This window comes from Argopecten irradians, chromosome 8 (genome assembly GCF_041381155.1).
Source record: "Argopecten irradians isolate NY chromosome 8, Ai_NY, whole genome shotgun sequence".
Classification (NCBI taxonomy): domain Eukaryota; kingdom Metazoa; phylum Mollusca; class Bivalvia; order Pectinida; family Pectinidae; genus Argopecten; species Argopecten irradians.
The window spans coordinates 11656576-11677393 of NC_091141.1; the positions used below are offsets into that span (position 1 = coordinate 11656576).

The following is a 20818-nucleotide window of genomic DNA, read 5'->3' on the forward strand; positions in this document are numbered from 1 at the left end:
CCTACGTGTGAGGAAAAAAGTGTCCCTGCAGGAAGACTATACAAAAATATTGATAAGGGGGTTGATAGGTTAGACACTTGAAAATTGAAATTTATAAAACAGTCTTTAAAAAACCTGAAAGTTTGAATAAACTGTCTCATCATCTATGTTACTGGACCCCCTAAAATGTTAGGGGATTTTGTGAAGTGGAAAAAAGATCAGATTATTTGCTGTCAACAATTGAGTGCATTGTAGGGTGAATTTTGTAAATCATATCTATTAGTGGCTATCAGTATACAAAGATGGTGGTGTTGTTTACAAAATTAACAGATCAACATGGAGGCAATTTTAAATTTTGTGTATATCTTTGTTTCTACTGTTCTAATGTTATATGGTTTTAAATGAAAGAACAATACTATTCATCAATATGTTTGCAGAAGTTAGCTTGTAAATACCGGCCCGGGTATATATATCTGGATTGCTGTTAATTTTTTGAAGGACGCCAGTAATATTAAAGTGACAGCTAATCAGATAAGTTATAAATTAGTTTATATAAGGAAAACCTAAAATGATTTCACTATCCTCCTTTTTGGTGGCACTATCTCCCCAGGCTTGTCAGTCTGGCGGACATATTAGGTGGGTAACCCCGGTGTCACGAGGGGCCATGCATCACTGACGGCCGGCGAGGCTGTCGTTCTCCCCCATAAAGGATGACCCCTTGGGGCTAACGTCGTTTGGCTTCTGCTTACTCATGCACCAATTCCAGCCCAGCTGATGCTGTCTGCGTAACAACACCGTGTTCAAGATTTGAAAGATGTAGCCTTTCCCCAACAAATGGAATTTCCTTGTAGTTGGTAGAGATGCTCCAACAAACAAATTGTTACTTATTTAGACAGGTTCCATCTAATTGACAGATAAGCCATTTGGTAATTTCTCCAAATATCGAGTTTCCTTGGGCCTTTTGTTGTCGGAACATGGTTCCAAAATGGGAATGATTAGCATATGAATGGGTACAAATTTTCCAGCTTTTCAATAGGTAATATCTCATTTGTGCTAACAAAACTGTGGATGATAAGCAAAAATGTGTGGTTCAGATTGCAGGACAACATTGACTGATCTCATCACAGGGCAACATGATACCAACATTGATCTCAATACGTTGTGGAATTACAAAATCTGGAAAGAAAAAATGGAAACAGTTGTGAATGTGGCGGTCATTGGGGTCAGCTCTGACTCGACCTTCGTCTGGCCTGATTAAACCCCACAACTGGCTGTACATCTCCGCTCAGGCTTTCAGCATTGAAATATTCGTGATAGCAGTTGTCTCGTGACAAAACCTTGTCCTGAATTCATTCCTGGAATCTGCATGTTCAGGCAGCAACCACTGTGTACAAGGACTCGGTAAAAATGGTGGGGTATCAGGTGACCCAAACCTTGAAACAAAACCAGCCATTTAGTCTGAAAGGTATATCCTCTGTTTTGTCTGTCGGTGAATTCTAGCTATGGTTCCCCAGATAAAGGCTTAGCCATGATTTAGAGGTACCGGTATCCATAACGCCAGCCATGTACTCGGCAATCGCTGCTGAAGCCCTGAAGCATTATGAGCTAGTACTTTTAATATGTCATTGTTTAGCGTTCTATAACTGTGGTGTCAGTTTCACTGGCAGTTTGGATCCAAGGTCTGAACATCATTGAAATGTTAGGGGAAAAAAATATCAATAAATTTGCAGATATAGTAGCTTAAATTGTTACGGCGTCAAAGTCAATCTGTTCTAAAAATGTACTACAGTAAATCTATAATTTAATTGTTTTGGATTTAAGTCTAGTTTCATGTATTGCAGTTGTTAGGGAAGAATAAGAAAACATTTATGAAAAAAATAAGTTTATATCATGCATAGCCAAGAAAAAAACCTTGACTGTGTTTTGAATAAAAAATTAGTTGAAATGTTTCTGATGTGTGGTTGCTTGCTTAATTTTGATCTTGGTTGTAGTTGATGTGAGATAAGTCTGTGGTGGTGTGATAGTCAGTATGATATTGCTGTTATTGACATACATTTAATCATGTTAATCTTCTAGGTGCTCTTGTAATTAACAGCAAGTTTGGCTATCAGAAATGAATAGGAACTTTATTGGCCACGCTGGTATCTCAATAGATGAAAGCAAGACTTGTGTGAGGAAGTGACTCGAGCTCTCAGAGTGAGGGGTTTGTTGAAGGCTTCAGTGGCTGGGAATGAAGCCTTCTGGGTTCCTATTGTTTCTAGAGACTACTGTTGACTTTCTTGGCATTCAGTAGCTGATAACAAACAGACCCCTTCCTCCAATAATAATCTCTATTGTTGTATTTGCTCTTGAGTCTTGGGGGATTTCAGCCTCACCATGTTAGGCCGGCGCTTCAGACCTAACCTGCCAGAAATAGTTCACCGTTTTAAATGTTCAAGTTATTTAATACACTGTTTGCTTTTTTGTGGGATTTTGAAAAGTTGTTGTTAAATATTTTATAGCTTGTACTTCATGCTTGTAAAGATCCCTTTGTCATCCTTGCAAAGAAGATTTTAGATTTTAATCAGTTCTTCATTCCATTTTACATGGATGTTTATGTATTTCAAAAAACTCTTTTCATTCAGAACAATTTCAATTTCATAATGGGATAAAAGGTGCTTTTGAAATGAACTTGTCTTTTGTGGCACACTGTACGGTTTTCCCATGTCGTTTGTACCCTGTATACCCTGGCCACGGGCACAACAAAGTTATATTCTCACAAAGGCCTTGGGAACTTCTCTTAGATTCCTAACTCTATGAAACTCCCTTTTGTGTGATTCATACATTCATAAATTGAATGCCACTCTAGTTATGTTTTATTCTTCATATAAAATGGTATAATTTTGCCCACATACAAAGGCAGTTAGAGTGATTGCTGAAGCTGTATTAAGTAAGGAGAGGACTTGGGCACTATAAAAACCAACGACAGGAAGGACGGAAGCTGGAGTGCCGTGTTGACTGCAATGCATGGGAGATCATGAAAGGCCTCTATGTTTGTTTGAATACATTTTTTTCCCATTTATTTGGGGCTGTCAGTTTAGCTTGCTGTTTCCATGGCGAGAAAGCAGCTTTAGTTGTTACCTGTTTCAGCAAGCAGCTGAAGCATATGAAAGCTGTGTCATAAAATACAGGTAGGCCTAGTCTGTGGCTAGGCTGTGTGTGTAGGTAGGATAGGGGAGGGTCCCGTTCAGGCAAACGTTCAAGGCACGGGTTGCCATGCTTACCATGCCAGCCTCCGCAGTGCTATTGTTCGGAGTCTATGGGGTAGCAACTAGGTCCTACTGACGTGGCCAGGCGGCCGTGTCACCATTGTAATTGGCCTAAATTGATATATAGAGTGTTGTATGGTAATTTATTTTCTATACAAAAAAAGAAAAGCATGAAATACTATAGACACATACCTGATGTTGAATATCGATCGGTTCTATACTAAAGGGAGATTTAATCTCTCTGTAGAAAAATGGCCAGGAAGTCCTAGTTTCATTCAGGACTACTGTTTTAAGGACCGATGTACAAAATTGGTACATATACAAAACTCCTGATGATAAATATGTAAGCTTTTGTTCTACGCGAAATCCCTACAACTAGTCATGTGGACCATAATGGTTTCAGCACTGGTAGCTTGAAGACCAATTATACTATTTAATCATCCAATCATCTGTCTCCTACCACACACTATATATATATATATACTCTGTAATCTGCTAGTCTTTGCGACAATAACCAGATATCTGTTTTCTCACTGTACCTATACTGAGAAGATTACCCTTCTTTACAGAACCTGAAAGGGATTTTATAAAGTCTTTCAAAAAAGTTATAAATTTTTGATTATTTGATAAAATGATATTGATTTGTTTTACAGGTAGATAATTTAAACATTAAAACATTAATTGAGTTTGAATTTCACATGAATTTTATTCCTCACATTTTGTTCTTTTACTAATGTAATATTTAAAAAAAAAATGATTATGATTTTATCACTGTTAAAGTATGGATGTGATAGTTTGTAAGAGAAAGAGATTAAAGATTTAATGTATGATATGTATTATATCTATTCATTATATATTTATCTATTTATCTTTATTAATTTCACTATTTTCCATTATATTTCAGCATACTAATTATGACTAACCCAAGTACTGCAGGGCAATTAATTAGCTAGCCAGTAGCTGCATATTATAATATCTAACAATTTAACCAACAAACTTGTATCAATTTTTTGTTGCGAGATATCCTATCATGTTTAATTTTCTTTCTGTAGGCAAATCATTCGGGGAGGTGTCCATAAAGGAAGAATCAGTGTCGGCGGGCAGCTTTGGGCACCCCATAGCCAACATAGGTAGGCTACATATATAAACACGTCGCATAGCGATCCTAATGATGTCATAGCCGTCGTCGTCTTCGCTCTGTTCTGTGTGTGTGTCTCTCTCGCAGAAAACACTACTCTGTAAACATCACCATTTCATCAAACTTTCATCAAAAAATCAAAATTAAATTTAAGATATTTAACACTTGCAAAACATTTGTATATCACTTTTCCAAGACATGTTTGGTAAGAGATAAAATAATTCTTTGACATTTGTCAAGGGCATATTGTCTGTATTGAAATGCAGGCATTCTGATGAAATGGTGACATTTTCAGTTCTCTGTCATATCTCTGCATGGTAATACAGGTTTGGGGAGAAGGTCCCTCTACCTTCCCACTGTATTAACATCTCCTACAGTCTCCATGGTGGGGAAATTGCCAGCTCTTTGCTTACATTTAACAGGAATCCCAAAAATATTCCATGTTGAAGGTTGCATACTAGTGAGTTTTGAGATTCTGGAAAGCAATTGTTGCAAGCCGCTTAATCTGTGGTTCTTAATGAAAGGCCTGTAAACAGTTGAAATATTTTCTGAAATGATGAAATGTAAGCTGTATGACTGATTTAGACGGACATGTAATGTGTTTCTCTTGATGTTGTTATTAACAGTTCTCAAACAGCATGTGTGTATTTTGTTCTCTGTATATAACCTCTACTGTTTCTGGTGTCCATTTCAGTGTGTGTATGTGACAGTCCGATGAAACTGTAGATATTTGTAAAGTCCATCTTTCAAAGTGTCCTGTACCTGTCGAAATCCTGCGTGTGCCATTTCATTCTCTGTTCAGTTCTGAGATTCTGTCTTTGTGTAAACCTATGTATATATACTTCTAATATATATCAGAATATAATAGAATGAATAGAATCATATAGAATATAAAATAAGGCGAACTTCTTACATACATAAATATAAAAATTATTTCAATACACATATATATATATATAAATGTAATTATTTCAATACACATATATATATATATCACCCTAAATGTAGTTATGTTTATTTTTAGTTTACGATGTATTGTTGTTTCTTTCACTGTTTGTTAATTACTCAAGTGCTGTTATTGCAGTAAGGGTTTATTGCTCCAAGTCAAATTTTGTTGAAATATTAATGAGAGATTTTCAATTAAATGTTTCACGTATTACGTAACCTACACATGCTGATTGTCACTGACACCAATACCGACAGATAAACCAATCATTAAATGGATTTGTAGATCAATGCTGGACCTAATTGGTTCAAAGTCGAATCATAGCATGTATACAATTATATAGATACATGGCTACAGGCCACACTGACCCTTCACATCAGATTTACGATGACGATAAAAGTCATCAGATTCCTTGACCATCATTTTAGGCCTAATGGTGGCCCAGGTATGAATAATTCATTGAAGCTTTGGGTATAATGTAAACTGCTTCCTGTGGCTACTTGTGACCTTATCCGATTGAACCCTGCCATCCAATTGGCATCAAGCTTACATCTTCTATACACAGGGCAGCAGCATCAACCATGTGTTGTTGGGCCTTTCATATTAAAGTCGAGTTAGTCATATATATAAACTGTTCATGACGCGCTGTTACAAGTCACCGTTAGTCATGTGCTATGTAATAACTACTTTAATGGAATAACTCTTCACAATTACTCAATACAAAGACTCCAACTTTATTTATCTGTTTTTAACTTAAATGGGAGAACTCGTTTCAATTCCTTAATCAACAAAGACTAAATCTCCATATATCTGTTTTATCTGAACAATTTCACTACTGTTACATATGACAAAAGCTGTTTGACAGAGCTAACACTAAAGTTGTAATGTTGAATAGAACGCAGAGCTTCCCTTTCAACATTTTTTGACGATAATTTGCCATGCGTAACACCTATAATAGGGCTGAACCCCCTCGTTTGATGAAGGTGATACTTGTGCATTGCTTTGTAATAACAGGACCCCACCACCTCTAAGTAAAGGTGTTACCCATGCTGATGACAATAGTTGAATCCCTCTAACCCCCCTGATGAAGGTGCTATTGTGTTTTAATTCCATCTTTACACAGGCCACGACATCCACTACTACCACCATATGTCTTTGCAGGTGACTCTGTCTTTTCAGTGTCCTGTTTAATACCTCCATCTCCTAGCTTTCTTTGTGTTCATTCACTGTAAGATACCGCAAGCAAGTCAAAAAAATCACAGGTAGTAAAAATGAAGGGCATCTGGAGCGGATCACGACTCGTCTTCTTTTCTCTCATTTCTTTATTTTCTTTCAATTCTTTATATAATTTTTTTTGCATCAGGGACCAGCTAACTTTAGTAGATTTACTTCAATAACCTTGCAGCAGTTAAAATTACAACAAAGCTATAAAGATAGTAATATAGTTTCCTTTGCCCCAAGGGTTGACAATATTTGTGAAAGCTTTGTTGTTTTAATTCCACATGTCACTTTATGAAATGTAAAGCACCCTCAATGACAGTATATCATGAAAAGTTGTTCCAAAAAGGAGATCTCTTGATGACCATGATGAAAAAGTTTGTCAGAAGAGTGACCTCTTGGTGTCCTTTCTAGATATGACCAAGTGACAACAACATCACATTTATTAACTTGCACTGATCAGTTAGCACCTCTGGTTCTATAAGTGTCAGCCCCGTTATTTCTTCAGCTGAAAACTATAGAGTCATTTGGAGTTGGGTACTCGTCGTTGCTGGAGTAGAGTGGTGCAGCACTACTTGTGCGGACTGAAAGGAATGTTAAGCAGGTGCACAGCACGACTACACATGTGGTTCGTGTGGAGGAGAGACTCCCACTTGACACTAAAGCTTGGAGCACAATACAGTTGTGGCCGGGATAGATTTACCCTGCTACTTAGGTCTTTGTAACAGTTGTATAGAACACTGGGGTACGCTATCCCCAAAAGGAATGGGGAGAGGGATGTTTAGACGACAACCCCCTGACATTGTGTCACTTAACAAATAGCTTATTGTGACGGGCTGGAAATAGGTTTTATTCTTATCTAAACATAAACCGCCAGTCAAGGAGAGATACCTATGGGAATTTCTCACTTGCCTAACAATGATGTAAATTTTATTGAACGTACGGTAGATAAATTGAACTGTTGTAGTATGTGTGGACTGAAGGTGTAGGCAAGCACATGTAACAATCGCACACACGAGAGTATGATCACGTAGATTTAGTTAGACCATTGTGTGTATGTGGTAGAATTATAGTATCGCACACACATACACCATCGCACAAGTTCAGATCAGACTTTCTTTGTATGTATGCGATAAAGATGAACAGCTCTGTGGGACTTCCTTTGTACTGGCCTATCTTCAGGCATGTTGGCCTAGTAATGACCATAGCTGATTAAGTTATCCCCCATGGCCAGGGTATAGTGTTGCCTTCCTTGTGGCTGAGCGAGCTGTCCTGTGGCTGTGCTTGTGGGTGGTATAAACGGCAGCCATGGGCATGACGTCATGACGATGGAATCTCAGCATCTGCAGCTATTCACGAGAAAGTCCTCCTCACAGAAAAATGTACACTTGTATAAATGGTAGATTTGTAAAGGAGCTGTCATGGATGGGCCGGACTGTTGACAGTTTGTAAACAAAGCTTTCTACCCTCCCCTGTGATTAGAATTAAATTGGGTATTGATCCCCAACGCCTTGTTCACACGATCTCTATAAGTACACGACTTGAAATCCATAAATCTATGAGTCGTTCCTGTCTAAGACAAATACATGTTTAAACCGTATCAATATTTTATTGTTGAATTTTCCACACGAGTGTCCGTACTCAGCTGGCACGTTCTCAGTCGTACACCTCGAAATTCCCCGTTATCTAGCTTTAATGATGTTGACTGTGTATTGTGGGAATTAAATGCTTTTTGTGAGGTGGTCCAACAGCTGGATAAAAATATTACTTAATGAATCAACTCAATTCAATCTTCACTACAATTTATATTGATTAGAAAAATAAACAAAAAAAATCAATTGAACTTTACATACAAGTTTGGTTTATGTGGTTAAGTAGTCATAGTAACCATCAGAACCGCACAAGTCTTTTGATCCTGCTGAGTTTAAGATGATCATGGAAATATTTCTGAAAGCTTTAAGCTGGTATAGGAACTAAAATTATAGAATTGGTAGCTTTAGACTCGCTGCTTTTGCCCAGCATCGCGATCTCCTAGCCTCTCACTGCGTACTTGATGGTTTTAATTTCTAGGCAGCACCACCACTTCAACATTGGCATAGTACTGCTTCCGTTAAACTTACTTCCAAAATTATTTCAGTTTAAGCTGATTAGTTACCATGACAACAATTATCAATCATTTGGCTTTTGGTAAGTTACAAATCTCGACAAGCAAGCTGTTGGAACACTGAGCACAATAATTATAAAGCACTTCATCCCACCAAGAAATGGTAGACAGGGCGACAAACAGATAGGCAGCACGCGCTTCTATTATCATATTATACAGCAGTGGTCGGATTAGAGAACATTGTATGGCAGCCAGGTAAAAAGCCCAGGTAAGGGATAAGCCGTGAGATCGCTGGACGCATGAGTCAGGGCTTTAAGTAAACGAGTACTGAGGCTGAATATCAGAGTCTTTGTCTGAGGTTTAGGAGGACTGAGTAAATCATAGTCATCATCGTCATCATCGTCATCCTCAGGATGTTTATATTCACAACAAAACAGGACAATGCAGGGAGATAATTGTTTAAATTGAAGGTGCCATAATCATTGAAAAGTAGTTCAGTATTATGAAATAATTTTGTTATCGAGTAAACATCTTTTTTGAAACATCAAATCACAATGTAAGTATAATATGTTAAGTATAACTACATGATCAAACATCTTTAGCCATCAAATCATCTTGCATGATGTCACAAGAATAAATATCTATATATATCTCAGTGTTAACATGAGAGATATACAACATATACCATTACTGTACCACCATCTATATACACAAAATACACTGACCCACTGTGTTAAACAAACATTTTACCTTAAGCTTAGATAAAAACTCTTTAGGAGCCTCATAAACTGTAATTGTTAAATGTAATCTTGAATTTCATCATGCATGCTATTTTAATGCTTTGATAAATTGGCAATGAAGCGGAAAAAAGATTTAACGATAACACAAAATAAAGCTGTGATTACATTGTGTGGTTATTTTTGTAAATTAGATGATGAAATTTCGCTCCTGTGGCTGTACTTGTAAGGCTAAGTTTGGTCACCATGTTTTGGTCGGGAGAATAATAACTAGCTCGCGTAGTTTCATAATAGGTTTTGGTCACTTACTAACTGGAGTCATTATAGGGAATAAACATTTACCCTCCTCTCCTTGGTTTTCTTGGAAGTTACTGTTATATTAAAGATATGATGTATTACTGGAAAGGTTAAGGGGAAAGATGATATGATACTTATGTACGTAAGAACTTATAAAAAAGTAAAGGTTTAGACTACAGCTAGTTAGGAACTAGATTACATATTTAGCTAGATGTATCAGAATTAAGGTATGCCTTGGATGGGTACTAGTTGCCTTGGCTAGAGGTAACGTCAAACTAGGAAAGAAAAGATATTGATTCAAAAGGTCTTGAGGGGGGATAGAGGGGCATATGTGGAGTCTTCGTTACAGTTTATTGCAAACTTTAGGTGACAATAACAGAGGAATTGGAGGAAGGGGCAAATGCTGCATCTGAAGTAGAGTTAAGTCTATTTAGGTGATGGTTAGAGAGGTCAGAGGTCAGTGGGAGGGTCACTTACTGGGTCTAAGTTAGAGTTAGGTGAGACAGCTTGAGTCGTCCTTCATCCTTGTCATTACTGTCTCATTATAGAGCCTCTCGTTAGAACCAGTCAGCCACAGGAGCTCATGAAGCAGTCCCCGAGTCAGCCATGGCCGTCAGCCCAGGTATGATTCATGAATCAGTATAATTAAATCCTGTAAACATTTCCGCCTGACTGACCACTGCTCTATGGCTCATCGCCCTCTCTACAGAGCCGCCATCCTCAGAAACAATAATCACCAGGTTTAATGAATTGTCGCACAATGTGTTTTTCTGCATAAATATGTATTGGTTCGTGTACTGAACAGGTTTCCTTCGCTCTGTCCTGTAGTCTCTCTCTTCTCTTCTGTCTCTTTTTCATTGTAATCCTTATTTTATTCTCTTTGAAATAAAAAAAATGGATAGCCAAAAAAACATAGAGGTTGTTAACTTGTACAACATGGCCATAATTAAATAAAAATTAACACATAAAAAAACTTCTTGACGACATGGTTGTCGGTGATGAAGTTGTGCAGTGACTGTTTTGTAATACAAGCTGCCGCGCATTCGCCAGCCCATTCCTTATGCATGGATAGTAAATTGAATTCTAGTGCAATACACCTCGACAATTAATGTTTATTGTGAGGAAAAAATATCCTGAAGTTGTTAATTGCCTAGTTAACTAGTGACATTCATCATGTCAGTGTCATGACCATGTTTTTTGTTCATCTGTCTCTACAGTATAGGTTCACGTTACTGTAGGTGTAACTGTAGACATCTATGATGAATGACATCAGGTGTTCAGATTTTTCTCGGCTATAAAACAAAAAATCTTGTCAAATGATATAGAGGTGCCCTGATCAACAACGAGTATATTTATATCTGTTCCACAATCCGGCCTGTTTGCCCGGTAAATGTGTGAAGAGCTGAGAAATTTTATCTCTACCGTTATATCAACAAGACATATTTAGTGTCATCACACAATATCATCATAGAGAAAATATTTTAAACCTTCAAATCCCTACAGTGATAAGATATTGGCCTTCTTGGGTAGTCCTTATAGCACACTAAACCACACACAGATACTAGGCTTTCTTATCTTCCCAACCCATATATGAATTTATTCTCTTCAACTGCTTTCATTTGAAATCTAAGAAAATGATATCTGGAATAAGTGATCTTAATTTTTCTCTCTCCAATAATGTAGTTTGTTTTTCTCTCCAGTGAATGTAGTTTGTGTTTGAGTATTGTTTGTACTTTTCTTTGTGTTTATAAAGCATGTTGGTGTTTCTCAGTAATGTAGAAAAGAAATGATTTGTATGGACATGTATATACATGAAGCAAAACAGTAAGAATGTCTTCAATTTAAAATCAAATTTAATATTTTCAATTCGGTTTAGAAGTATTTCACCAGTTCATATTTATGTTTGGCTATAAATGTCACTGATAAAATTCCAAGTGGAATTGAAGAGATTTATATGCTTCAACTGTTCATGTTGTAATATTGTTGTGATGGCATGTTAATAGTCTGGAGTCCAAACTTTGAAGTTTTAGAGAATGGTTTGACAAAGCCAGGATAAGGGTTCTGGTTTGTGTTCCAGTAGGTTAATTTGCACTGAAGTATATCAATGTTGCATTATGCTTGTTTTAAAATTCTCTGGTATAAGTAAAGCGAGAGTGCTGCACTGTGTTTCAGTGGCTGTGTCTGTTACATGTACATATATGTACAGGTAACGTGCTACCTATATGTGTGTTTAGGGGCCAGCAGGTGACAAGAATAGGTTCCATAGGTGATCATGTAGTGCAGCTTGGTGCGACAAGAACTCTTTGTTGTGTAGCATCGTGGGGTTCAATTATTCATAGCAATGGAAGGAGTAAATATTTAATAGATGTAGTGGTGTATATCTGGTCTCCCTAATCTTGTAATTATACACGTAATGAACGCCGTACACAACACCCCCATACACTCTTTGTTCCCCTGGAAATTACCAAAAATAATTGTACAAATTGGGGTGGCTTTTGGCATGTTGTTTCTGGTGTCGAGTTTTGTTGACATTAACACAGTACCACAAGTAAATGTGTAGGAATAGATTCATCCATGGGGAGTATAGGTGAAATTTGAACTCTAAAAAAATGTGTGTTGACATAATAAAAGTGGTAGTGGATGTTTTGAAATGTTTGTATTGATTGTTTTGAGTCCATTTTATAGAGAGTCCACACATTTCTGTAGTATCAATTCCACAAAAGTACACATAGCTTCATTAGCCAGGCACATAAACTAACATCAGGGGAAATACTTGTCACAGTTACCCAGTAACGGATGTAGGTACACAGCAGTTCATCTGTGTATACCACCACGATTCATCAACTCTACCAGGTAAACACATTTAAACCATTGCCAGAGCATAATAAACCCCAACAATTTATATATTGTCTTTGTATAATAATTGCCTACAATTTATATACCATATTGTCTTTGTATAATGATTCCCTACAATTTATATACCATATTGTCTTTGTAAAATAATTCCCTACAATTTATATACCATGTTTTCTTCGTATAATAATTCCCTACAATTTATATATTGTTGCGACACTGTTATGTTGATTCGACAGTTGAAGCAGTTTACCATATTTGGTCAAAATTTGATTAAGACCCCCAAAAAATTAACAGCCTCTATCAACATTATATGTGGATTTCAAAAAGTACAGAGAATCAAATCAAAACCTGTACAGTATGTAATATTGTTTATCTACCTACACAATTACTCCAGAAGGTATAGCATCATGAGATGCATGAGAATTGCGTGGATTTTGGCTCAAGGCACAGCTCTGAATACAGTTCACACTTGGTTTTTGTGTGTGTGAAATGATGTCTATAGTGATAGCTGTAGAAGCTCACACAGCACACCATTCCCCAGTGGTTTTAGACATGGTAAGATGAAGGTTACTCTGATGTAGGTTTTAGTGCCTAATGTGTGTGCCACACCATATACGGCTTTAATGAAGACCTAGAGGTAAATACCGCCTCTACATGCCCCATCTTCTTGACAGCCGTTAACCGTGTGTGTTGTGTGTGTGTGTACGGAAGTATTTATTGGAGCTGGGACTTTTTTTATGACTATCATGGAAGCTTGTGTCTTATTTAGCCAATACAATGGAGGTGCCTCCCCTATCTGGGCACCCTGTAATTTTGTCAAGTTGTCTATTTATTGCATTGGTATAAGATGATCCGTCAACTCTCCCCCTAGTCTCAGGCCCAGCTCTTCATCCGTCTTACACTCAACATATAATCAAGTTTGGTCCGATGGTTGGCGGTGGATTTTATTTAGTCGGACCAGTTTGCCGTGGATAGAACCTGGGAGTACTGGACAGTTCAGTGTTTATAAGGGCAATGTTTTGGCACAGAATCTGAAGGTCACATTATGGACTGGCTGGTCTGTAGGGTACTGGGTGTGCCAAGTTCACTCTGCTGTATATGGTACTGGGTATGCCTATCTAGTTCATCCAAAATGGCCAGTTCTAGTGAACTTTGACCTATGTAAAAAGGCCATAAAAGGACCCTTTGACCCTTGAGTTGTCTTTACAGAAAATTTTGACTGTATTTTCCTGATGAATATATTGCATATTGTAAGAGATATATGAATAAACATTAAGGAAATATGAAATGCAGACTCCAAAATAAATCTTTTGTAACAAATTATAGATTGTGTGTTTGCGTGTCAAGTGGATGTCAGCTGTGATATATATACACTGTCTCTTTCTCCAGTCTCTTTATGTCTAGACCATAATGTGAGGAATCTTTGTACACAAAAAAACAGCACATCTATACTCTTTGTAACACATATCCTCAGTTGAATGGCAATCTTATATTTTCAATTGAACAAACAAAACCAAAATCTGCTTTATGTTGCTTGCAAATGTGTTTAGTTGTCTTCATGTTTAATGTTTAGGCTGAAGTTCTTTCTGCTTTTCTTCTAGATTTGCTCAAATGAAAAAGATTTTCAAATCCAGACTTATATGAATAGTTAGCAACAGAGAGACAAATGTGCAATATTTGGTTTTTACAAAACAAATGAAGCGTATATTTTCTCTGGTGGTGATAGCCTAGATATGATACATTTAAGTTTGTGAACGTTGAAGTTGTGATGCTTCTGTTTTATCTTTGAATAACAATAAAACAATCAATATATTTACAGACCATTGTGATGTAATATATAAGACATGGGACATTTTTGTGCTGAGCACTTATCACCTCATCTGTACATGAAAGTTAAAACTGTTCTTTATACATTTCAGCCTGTAAAAGGAAGGAGCAGGAACAGCAAGCACAAGACCAGAGACACCCCAAAAAACCCAGGCTAGTGTTCACAGATATTCAGAGGAGAACGTTGCACGCAATATTTAAGGAAACCAAGAGACCATCAAAGGAAATGCAAGCAACTATTGCACAACAACTGGGACTCGAAGTGTCCACTGTCGCCAATTTCTTCATGAACGCTCGCAGGCGGTCCATTGATAAATGGAGAGACGACAATGGAAACAACAATCGAGACAGTGTGCCCAAGAGCTGAGTTGTCATGACAACAGGTTCTCAGTGATTGGTCGGTTATCATCGTTGTGCATCCATATTTTGTTCATCTGTCCATAGACAAGACATCGGTGCGCATACATCGTACCAAAAACATTTCATTTATATAAATATTATATATGGATGAATATTCATTATGTGAAAATGAATTGTGTGTGCAGCGTGTGGATGCATGTTCATGAAAGTTGCTGTATGCATGTGAAGAGATGCGACGGGGATTCATGATCGAACCCCATACATCAAGGCTGAAAAATGACAGTGGTGTCCTAACTATTCAAAAACCACATGACCAGAAATGGAGTGTATTTAGTTCTATCCTTGTTTCGGAGAAATCCTTGATCAATCATTCCATTTACAATGTTGTATTTTTTAACTTATGTGGAAATCCTTTTTTATTTACAGTTCAAATATTTAAATTTTTTTGAATTTTTAATTTTGTTTTTCTTTTGTTAGACTTAAAGTCAAAGAATTTTTGTAGTTCATTGAGTTATTTATTTGGCTCATAATTTTGTTTGTGTTGTGTAGTTCTTTTTATCATTTTGAGGGTCAATAATATAAAACTTGACTGAAGTTTTATATAAAAAAATGTTATGATGGCAAGATATAGGACATATTGAACTTTGTTATCCTTGGTGATAAAAGAACAAAATAAAGGGACCCTTACACATTGTTTAGGGTTAATTAAGGCTTTATCTAATGGTTGTACTTCAAACACAGCTGCTTGACATAGCGTTTCTCTCTGATCTTGCAATTCCATTCCTTTACATAGTGCTAAAGTGTTTTTGACATTGTGTACCCAATCAACTGACACAAATTGGTATTGATTTTTCATTAGAAGTTTAGCACCTGAGGTTTTTCTATTGAAATTGAGAAATCATTGCATTAGACCTTATGTGTGCTTGCGGAACTTTTCCTAAGGAAATTTTTTTTAATTAATCATACATTGTGATGAAGATCTGAAAAACTTTTTTAAGAAATCTGAAAATTCATCCAGTTTATGGGTTGTTATATATGTATCTTCTGCTCCTTCTTTATATAAATATTTCTATGATAAGAGGTTGTAAAAGTAAATAAACATGGTAGATAATATATGTAATAGTTTTAACTGTCTACCGATGGTATATGTTATATTTTTGACTGTCTACCAATGGTGACAGGCAGCAATGTGGCCAGCATAATTCTAGTCAGTGTAGACAACGGTTCACCTCAGAATACTGTGTCCATGACTTGCCATCAGTTCCCTCCATTTGTTTAGTTTGTAGTGAAATCCACAGATCTGTCTCATGGTTTCTAGGACTGGCAGGTGCTTATTTATTTAACTTATGCCTTGTTGTTGATGTTGTGTTTCCTTGTGCTTTATTTATCCCTGTGAATTTTGTTTTTTTACATCCATGACATATCAAGTCTACTACAATACAGCATGCTGTATGTGTTCAAAACATCCCAAAGACTAAGATCTAGTCGGTCCTGATCATGGTCTTTCCATATCTTGACACCACACACTTGGAACAAATTGATTAATCCCGAACTGATTAATGTTCATTGATTCCGGGCAATCATTGTATCAAATTTGTGCAATATTTATTGATTTTTGTTAGTTTGTTCTTAAACTATTTAAGTACACACGTTAATTCTTTGTTGATTTTTGTTTTATTGTAATGATTGTTGATTAATTTATTTAATGCCCCGATACTGCAGTCATGTGGAAGTCTTGTGTTCATATATGAATGTACAGTTGATCATTCCAGTTAACTTGTGTATCAGCCATCCCTACAAGGTAATAATGGTTATGTGCAAACATCTCACTAAATGTATCTAGTGCACATAGAATTCAAAATAATCCGCAGAAAGTCTCATGCCATTTGTAGCATGTGAACTACTGAAAGGTCTTCGTCCAATCTGGTCATAATAACTAATGAGTTGAAAAGTCAAAGTGCACTAGGTCCGTATGATAGAAGCCGTAGCTAATCGGCCCTGCATGTTTCTAGCGAACCTGTTCTATCCACGGTTTAGTAATGTTTAGAGCTATGTAGAATGAATAGATGCTAACATTCCAGAAAATATATTCTAATCGCAGAGAATTTGAATCTAGAGCATTTGTTCTATTAAGTTACCTGGATAGAAAAGATTCGACTAGAAGTGATACATGGTTCATTGTGAGTAAAGACTGTAGACTTCAGTAGTATTAGTGGTGTATCAATGTGGTGCGACAGATTTATATTGGAGTGAATGCCCTTGCTTTCATTAGTGTACCCCTGTTTACCATGTCGATGGTGTTATTACATATTTTGGGTTTGTAAGGTCAGATTATACATTTGATTCTCTACTGAAATTATGTTATTATGAAATCCAATTAATTGAACCCTTTAAGAAACAAAATCGAAATATTTTGGTTGACATTTTGAACCCTTGAACTATTATGAACCTATTGGTTTTCTATTGAATCAAATGTTAACAGTTTTAAAACTAAACAGACTTGAATTCTGAATTATTCCAATACTTGTTTTATTTAAGAAACATTCCCTGAGTGAATTTGTTAATGTGTTAAGCATCATGTGAGACTTTCAGTAATATTCCAGATGTTGCTTAGGGACCATACTATTGTTGTTCCAGTATTTATAATTAATTTATTTCTGTGTTGTGTTTTGAGAAAACCATAACTGTTTGTGTTTTTGTATGTGTTTATAGACACTATGATATATTTACATACTATATGCTTTTGATAAACAGAACAAAGGCATGCAATAAGTCACTACACAACATCGTCATGAAATGATAATGCCTTTTATAGATATCATGATGTCATCGTAATTATCATATTTATGTATTATGTACATAGACATTAGCATCATTCCCATGTTTTATAATGTAAATAATATGTATGAGATACTGTCCTTTGACCTTTAGAGGTCAGAGGTGATTATGTCCTTTGACCTTTTGGAGGTCAGAGGTTGAGAAAATACCTCGTCATTTAACAATGCTGGATTGAGAAAATTGTTTCTTGCTATTTTTTGTCTCCTTCATCTGTCGTTTGTAATGCAGAAAATATTAATTATGATTTTAATTTTTTTTTTATCTGGATGAAATTTGAAGATGAAATGACGATAGCTGGTTTGTCGCCATGTACAGTACAGAAGAAAGTGCTACAAATGTATTGATATCACACCTTGAGTTTCACAGCAATTCATTCACCTTTTCTTTTTGTGTGATGATATTCAATGTATTGCTTTTTAATAATATTTTAATGAAAGGAAAAACTTCAAAGCAGGAAATGGAAATCTCAGTTCATTAACCCTAACAGTAATCTCAACCATCAAGCTTTTTATTCACAATGTTTTATATATAAATTTTATAAACTAAGATCTGATTTTCTCTCCAATTTTAAAAAGTTTATTTGAATACATTTGATATTCGTCATCTCTTTAAATGAAATAATATCCAATAAGGAACTAACTATAAAGTTGTACAGTAAAGCTTTTCAGATTTAAATACTGTATACATGTATTGGTCAACAGGTTAAACTGTCCAGATGAACTGTGTTGATTAGCTATGTGTACCACTCAGTACCTGTACAGAACTTTCTATTTATTTTTTCTCTCCTTTTTCAATGTCATATAGGAGTATTATATACCTGGTAACCGAGGGCTACAGCTGGACAGGCCTCTCCGCCGCTACAATGTTTTAAGGCAGCACAATTTTATTTGGGTATTGTAGATGGGAAGCATGCCAGCTGCTGAGCTTACAACATTAATGATACCCACACTTCACACCATGATGGTGCTGGGATTGTTTAGGTTCTGCTAGCTACACAAACCAAACAAACCTGGTTCCCAGGCCGTGTGCTTTCTGTGGAGAACAGGGTCTGGGAGCCAGGATAGCAACCACACTCTCACCATCCTCCAAGTCTGTACTGCAGTTGTGTCAACATCACATACATGCTTGAACAACTCAACCCTCTGGGTCACAGAGATGCTTGATGAGAAAAATCAATACTTGCGAAATTGTTGGATAGAGGTATGTATACCACAGTACATTGCTCTTGTACACTGGAGAATAGCAAAAACGTGGCACGAACTACCGCATTGGCCCTGAATTCTAGCATGAAATTAAATCCTCACAAAGACAGCCGTCAATTTATATGTTAAAGAGAGTGACAGGCTGATCTTTTCCTTGTACATTGAAATTGAGTACAATGAAATAGTTTGAAAATTTAATTTCTTTAAAGAGGTATTTTTTCTGCTGGCTTCTCTAATTCAGGAAAGTGAGTTTTGAGATTTATGATGATCTTGGAGGCCAAGTAGCTTCGTATTTGAGGATGGGTTTTGTACGGCCCTCTGCCAGCTGTTGCCTAGATATGATATTTGAATGCTCCAGAGCAGGCATGAAGACAGCTGTTGTAGGAAACAAGTATGTGATGTGTGTGACACACACAATGCAGTACAACAAACCAGTGGTTCATATTCCTAGTTCTTCTGTCGGAGGGCCCTGTACGACAGCCAGTTATAGCCTTGCTACATTAGTCATGTACATTTAGAATTTTAGATAATGTGTGGCCTATACATTATTACCCCTCTCTCATTAATAGACTGGTCCAGATAGTTAATATCACAGTCTATTATTAGTATCCAGGGGTTACAGGGTGCATGTAGAATGTCATCAGGGATTTTTTTTTTCATTGGCAAAAAGAAAAACTTTTTTTTTTAATGGTGGAAAGAAGTTTTTACCTTGTACAGTTTTTAAACAATTTGTGTAAAATAGAGGCCATACTATACCAAGGTGTGTTTCTTGTTGCTTTGTAAAGTATGTGCAAAGGGGGTACTATTTATTTATGTACGTAAACAATAACAAAAGAAACCTAGTCAAATTAGTAGATTTAGTCCCTCCTGGTGTCCTGGGTGGGGAGTGTGACCTCGCCCCCTGGGGCGAGACATATCCTTTTGGCCATAATGGATTATCATCCAGTTTATATTGTGCAATATTGATCTATTTAAATGTGTGTTGTCGTGTTTGTGGTGCAGTTTTAAGTGGAGTATATTGTTCGAGTTACAACAAAGTGACACCATAGTTCCTTTCAGGTAGACTTTATTAAGTGGTAGGTTTATGCAATGTATATTTTTAGACAATTTTTAATCTTCATTTAGTGGCTTCTTCACCTGTTTTTTTTCCTTGCGTTAACTAATGAGTTTTACACTATTTGGAAAGGACATCAATTTGTAATAATTAGTATGAAAAAAAATATTGAAAAAAATATAGAACTGAACTTTTTTTTGTGATCAGTTCCTTAGAGAAGGTGGGGATTTGTTTGGACATAAGGAACGTTCAGAACTTGAGTATGTATATATATAGGACGATACATATATATATATAGGTTATGAACACAAACTTGTCTGTCCAGCTTGCACCCCTACCATCCACTGTGGTCTGACCCAAATCATGTACCAGAAGGGTCTATTATGATACCGTAGGGATGGAAGGGTTTATTTTCCGTCGTTATTTTATACTAGATGGCTGTGTGTGTGAAAACGGGCTCTTGTCCGACAGTAAACATTGGTTTTGATCAACACACACACTTATGCAACAACTTAGAAAAATCTTGTACCAAAAAGAACAATAAATAGTCGCCAAGCAAAAACTATTTCATTTTGTCTTTGTTTTCATTTCTATCTTATAAGTGGTATTGTGTTTGATTTGCAATATTCAACAATTGCTCTCGATGATGTAGTTAAATATTTGAAATGATGAGAATTTTATGTTCAACAGATACTCACAAGGACAAAATTAAATATTCCAGAGATACAAGATACCCTCGAGGACAAAATTCAATGTTCCACAGATACTCTTGAGGAAAAAATTCAATATTCAACAGATAATCCTGTGGACAAAATTCAGTATTCAACAGATACTATTGAAGACAGAAGTGAAACAAGTTTGATGATGTGGACATTTAGTCTGACTCAACATTGTTGACATCTAAATCTGGAAGACTGACATGAATTCTAAATATATATGTAGACTCACAGAAATATACCAGTAAATATATTTTGGGTGACTTCCCTTCACTTGAGAAATGATCACAATTGTGTT

General features: G+C 36.3%; 1 protein-coding gene across 2 annotated transcripts in view; it reads left to right on the forward strand.

Annotated features, from left to right (window-relative positions):
* Window positions 1–20369, forward strand: part of LOC138329357 (hepatocyte nuclear factor 6-like) — a 32741-nt gene extending 12372 nt beyond the window's left edge. Inside the window, exons 2-4 of one of the 2 annotated variants that reach the window (XM_069276286.1) lie at window positions 4280–4357; window positions 10216–10289; window positions 14443–14646. In XM_069276286.1, the coding sequence (XP_069132387.1) occupies window positions 4280–4357; window positions 10216–10289; window positions 14443–14508 (218 nt within the window). In that variant the 3' untranslated portion in view covers window positions 14509–14646. Of the gene's footprint in view, window positions 1–4279; window positions 4358–10215; window positions 10290–14442 lie in introns of both variants that reach the window. The other variant, XM_069276285.1, reaches the window with a different exon arrangement.
* The last annotated feature ends 449 nt before the right edge of the window (window positions 20370–20818 follow it).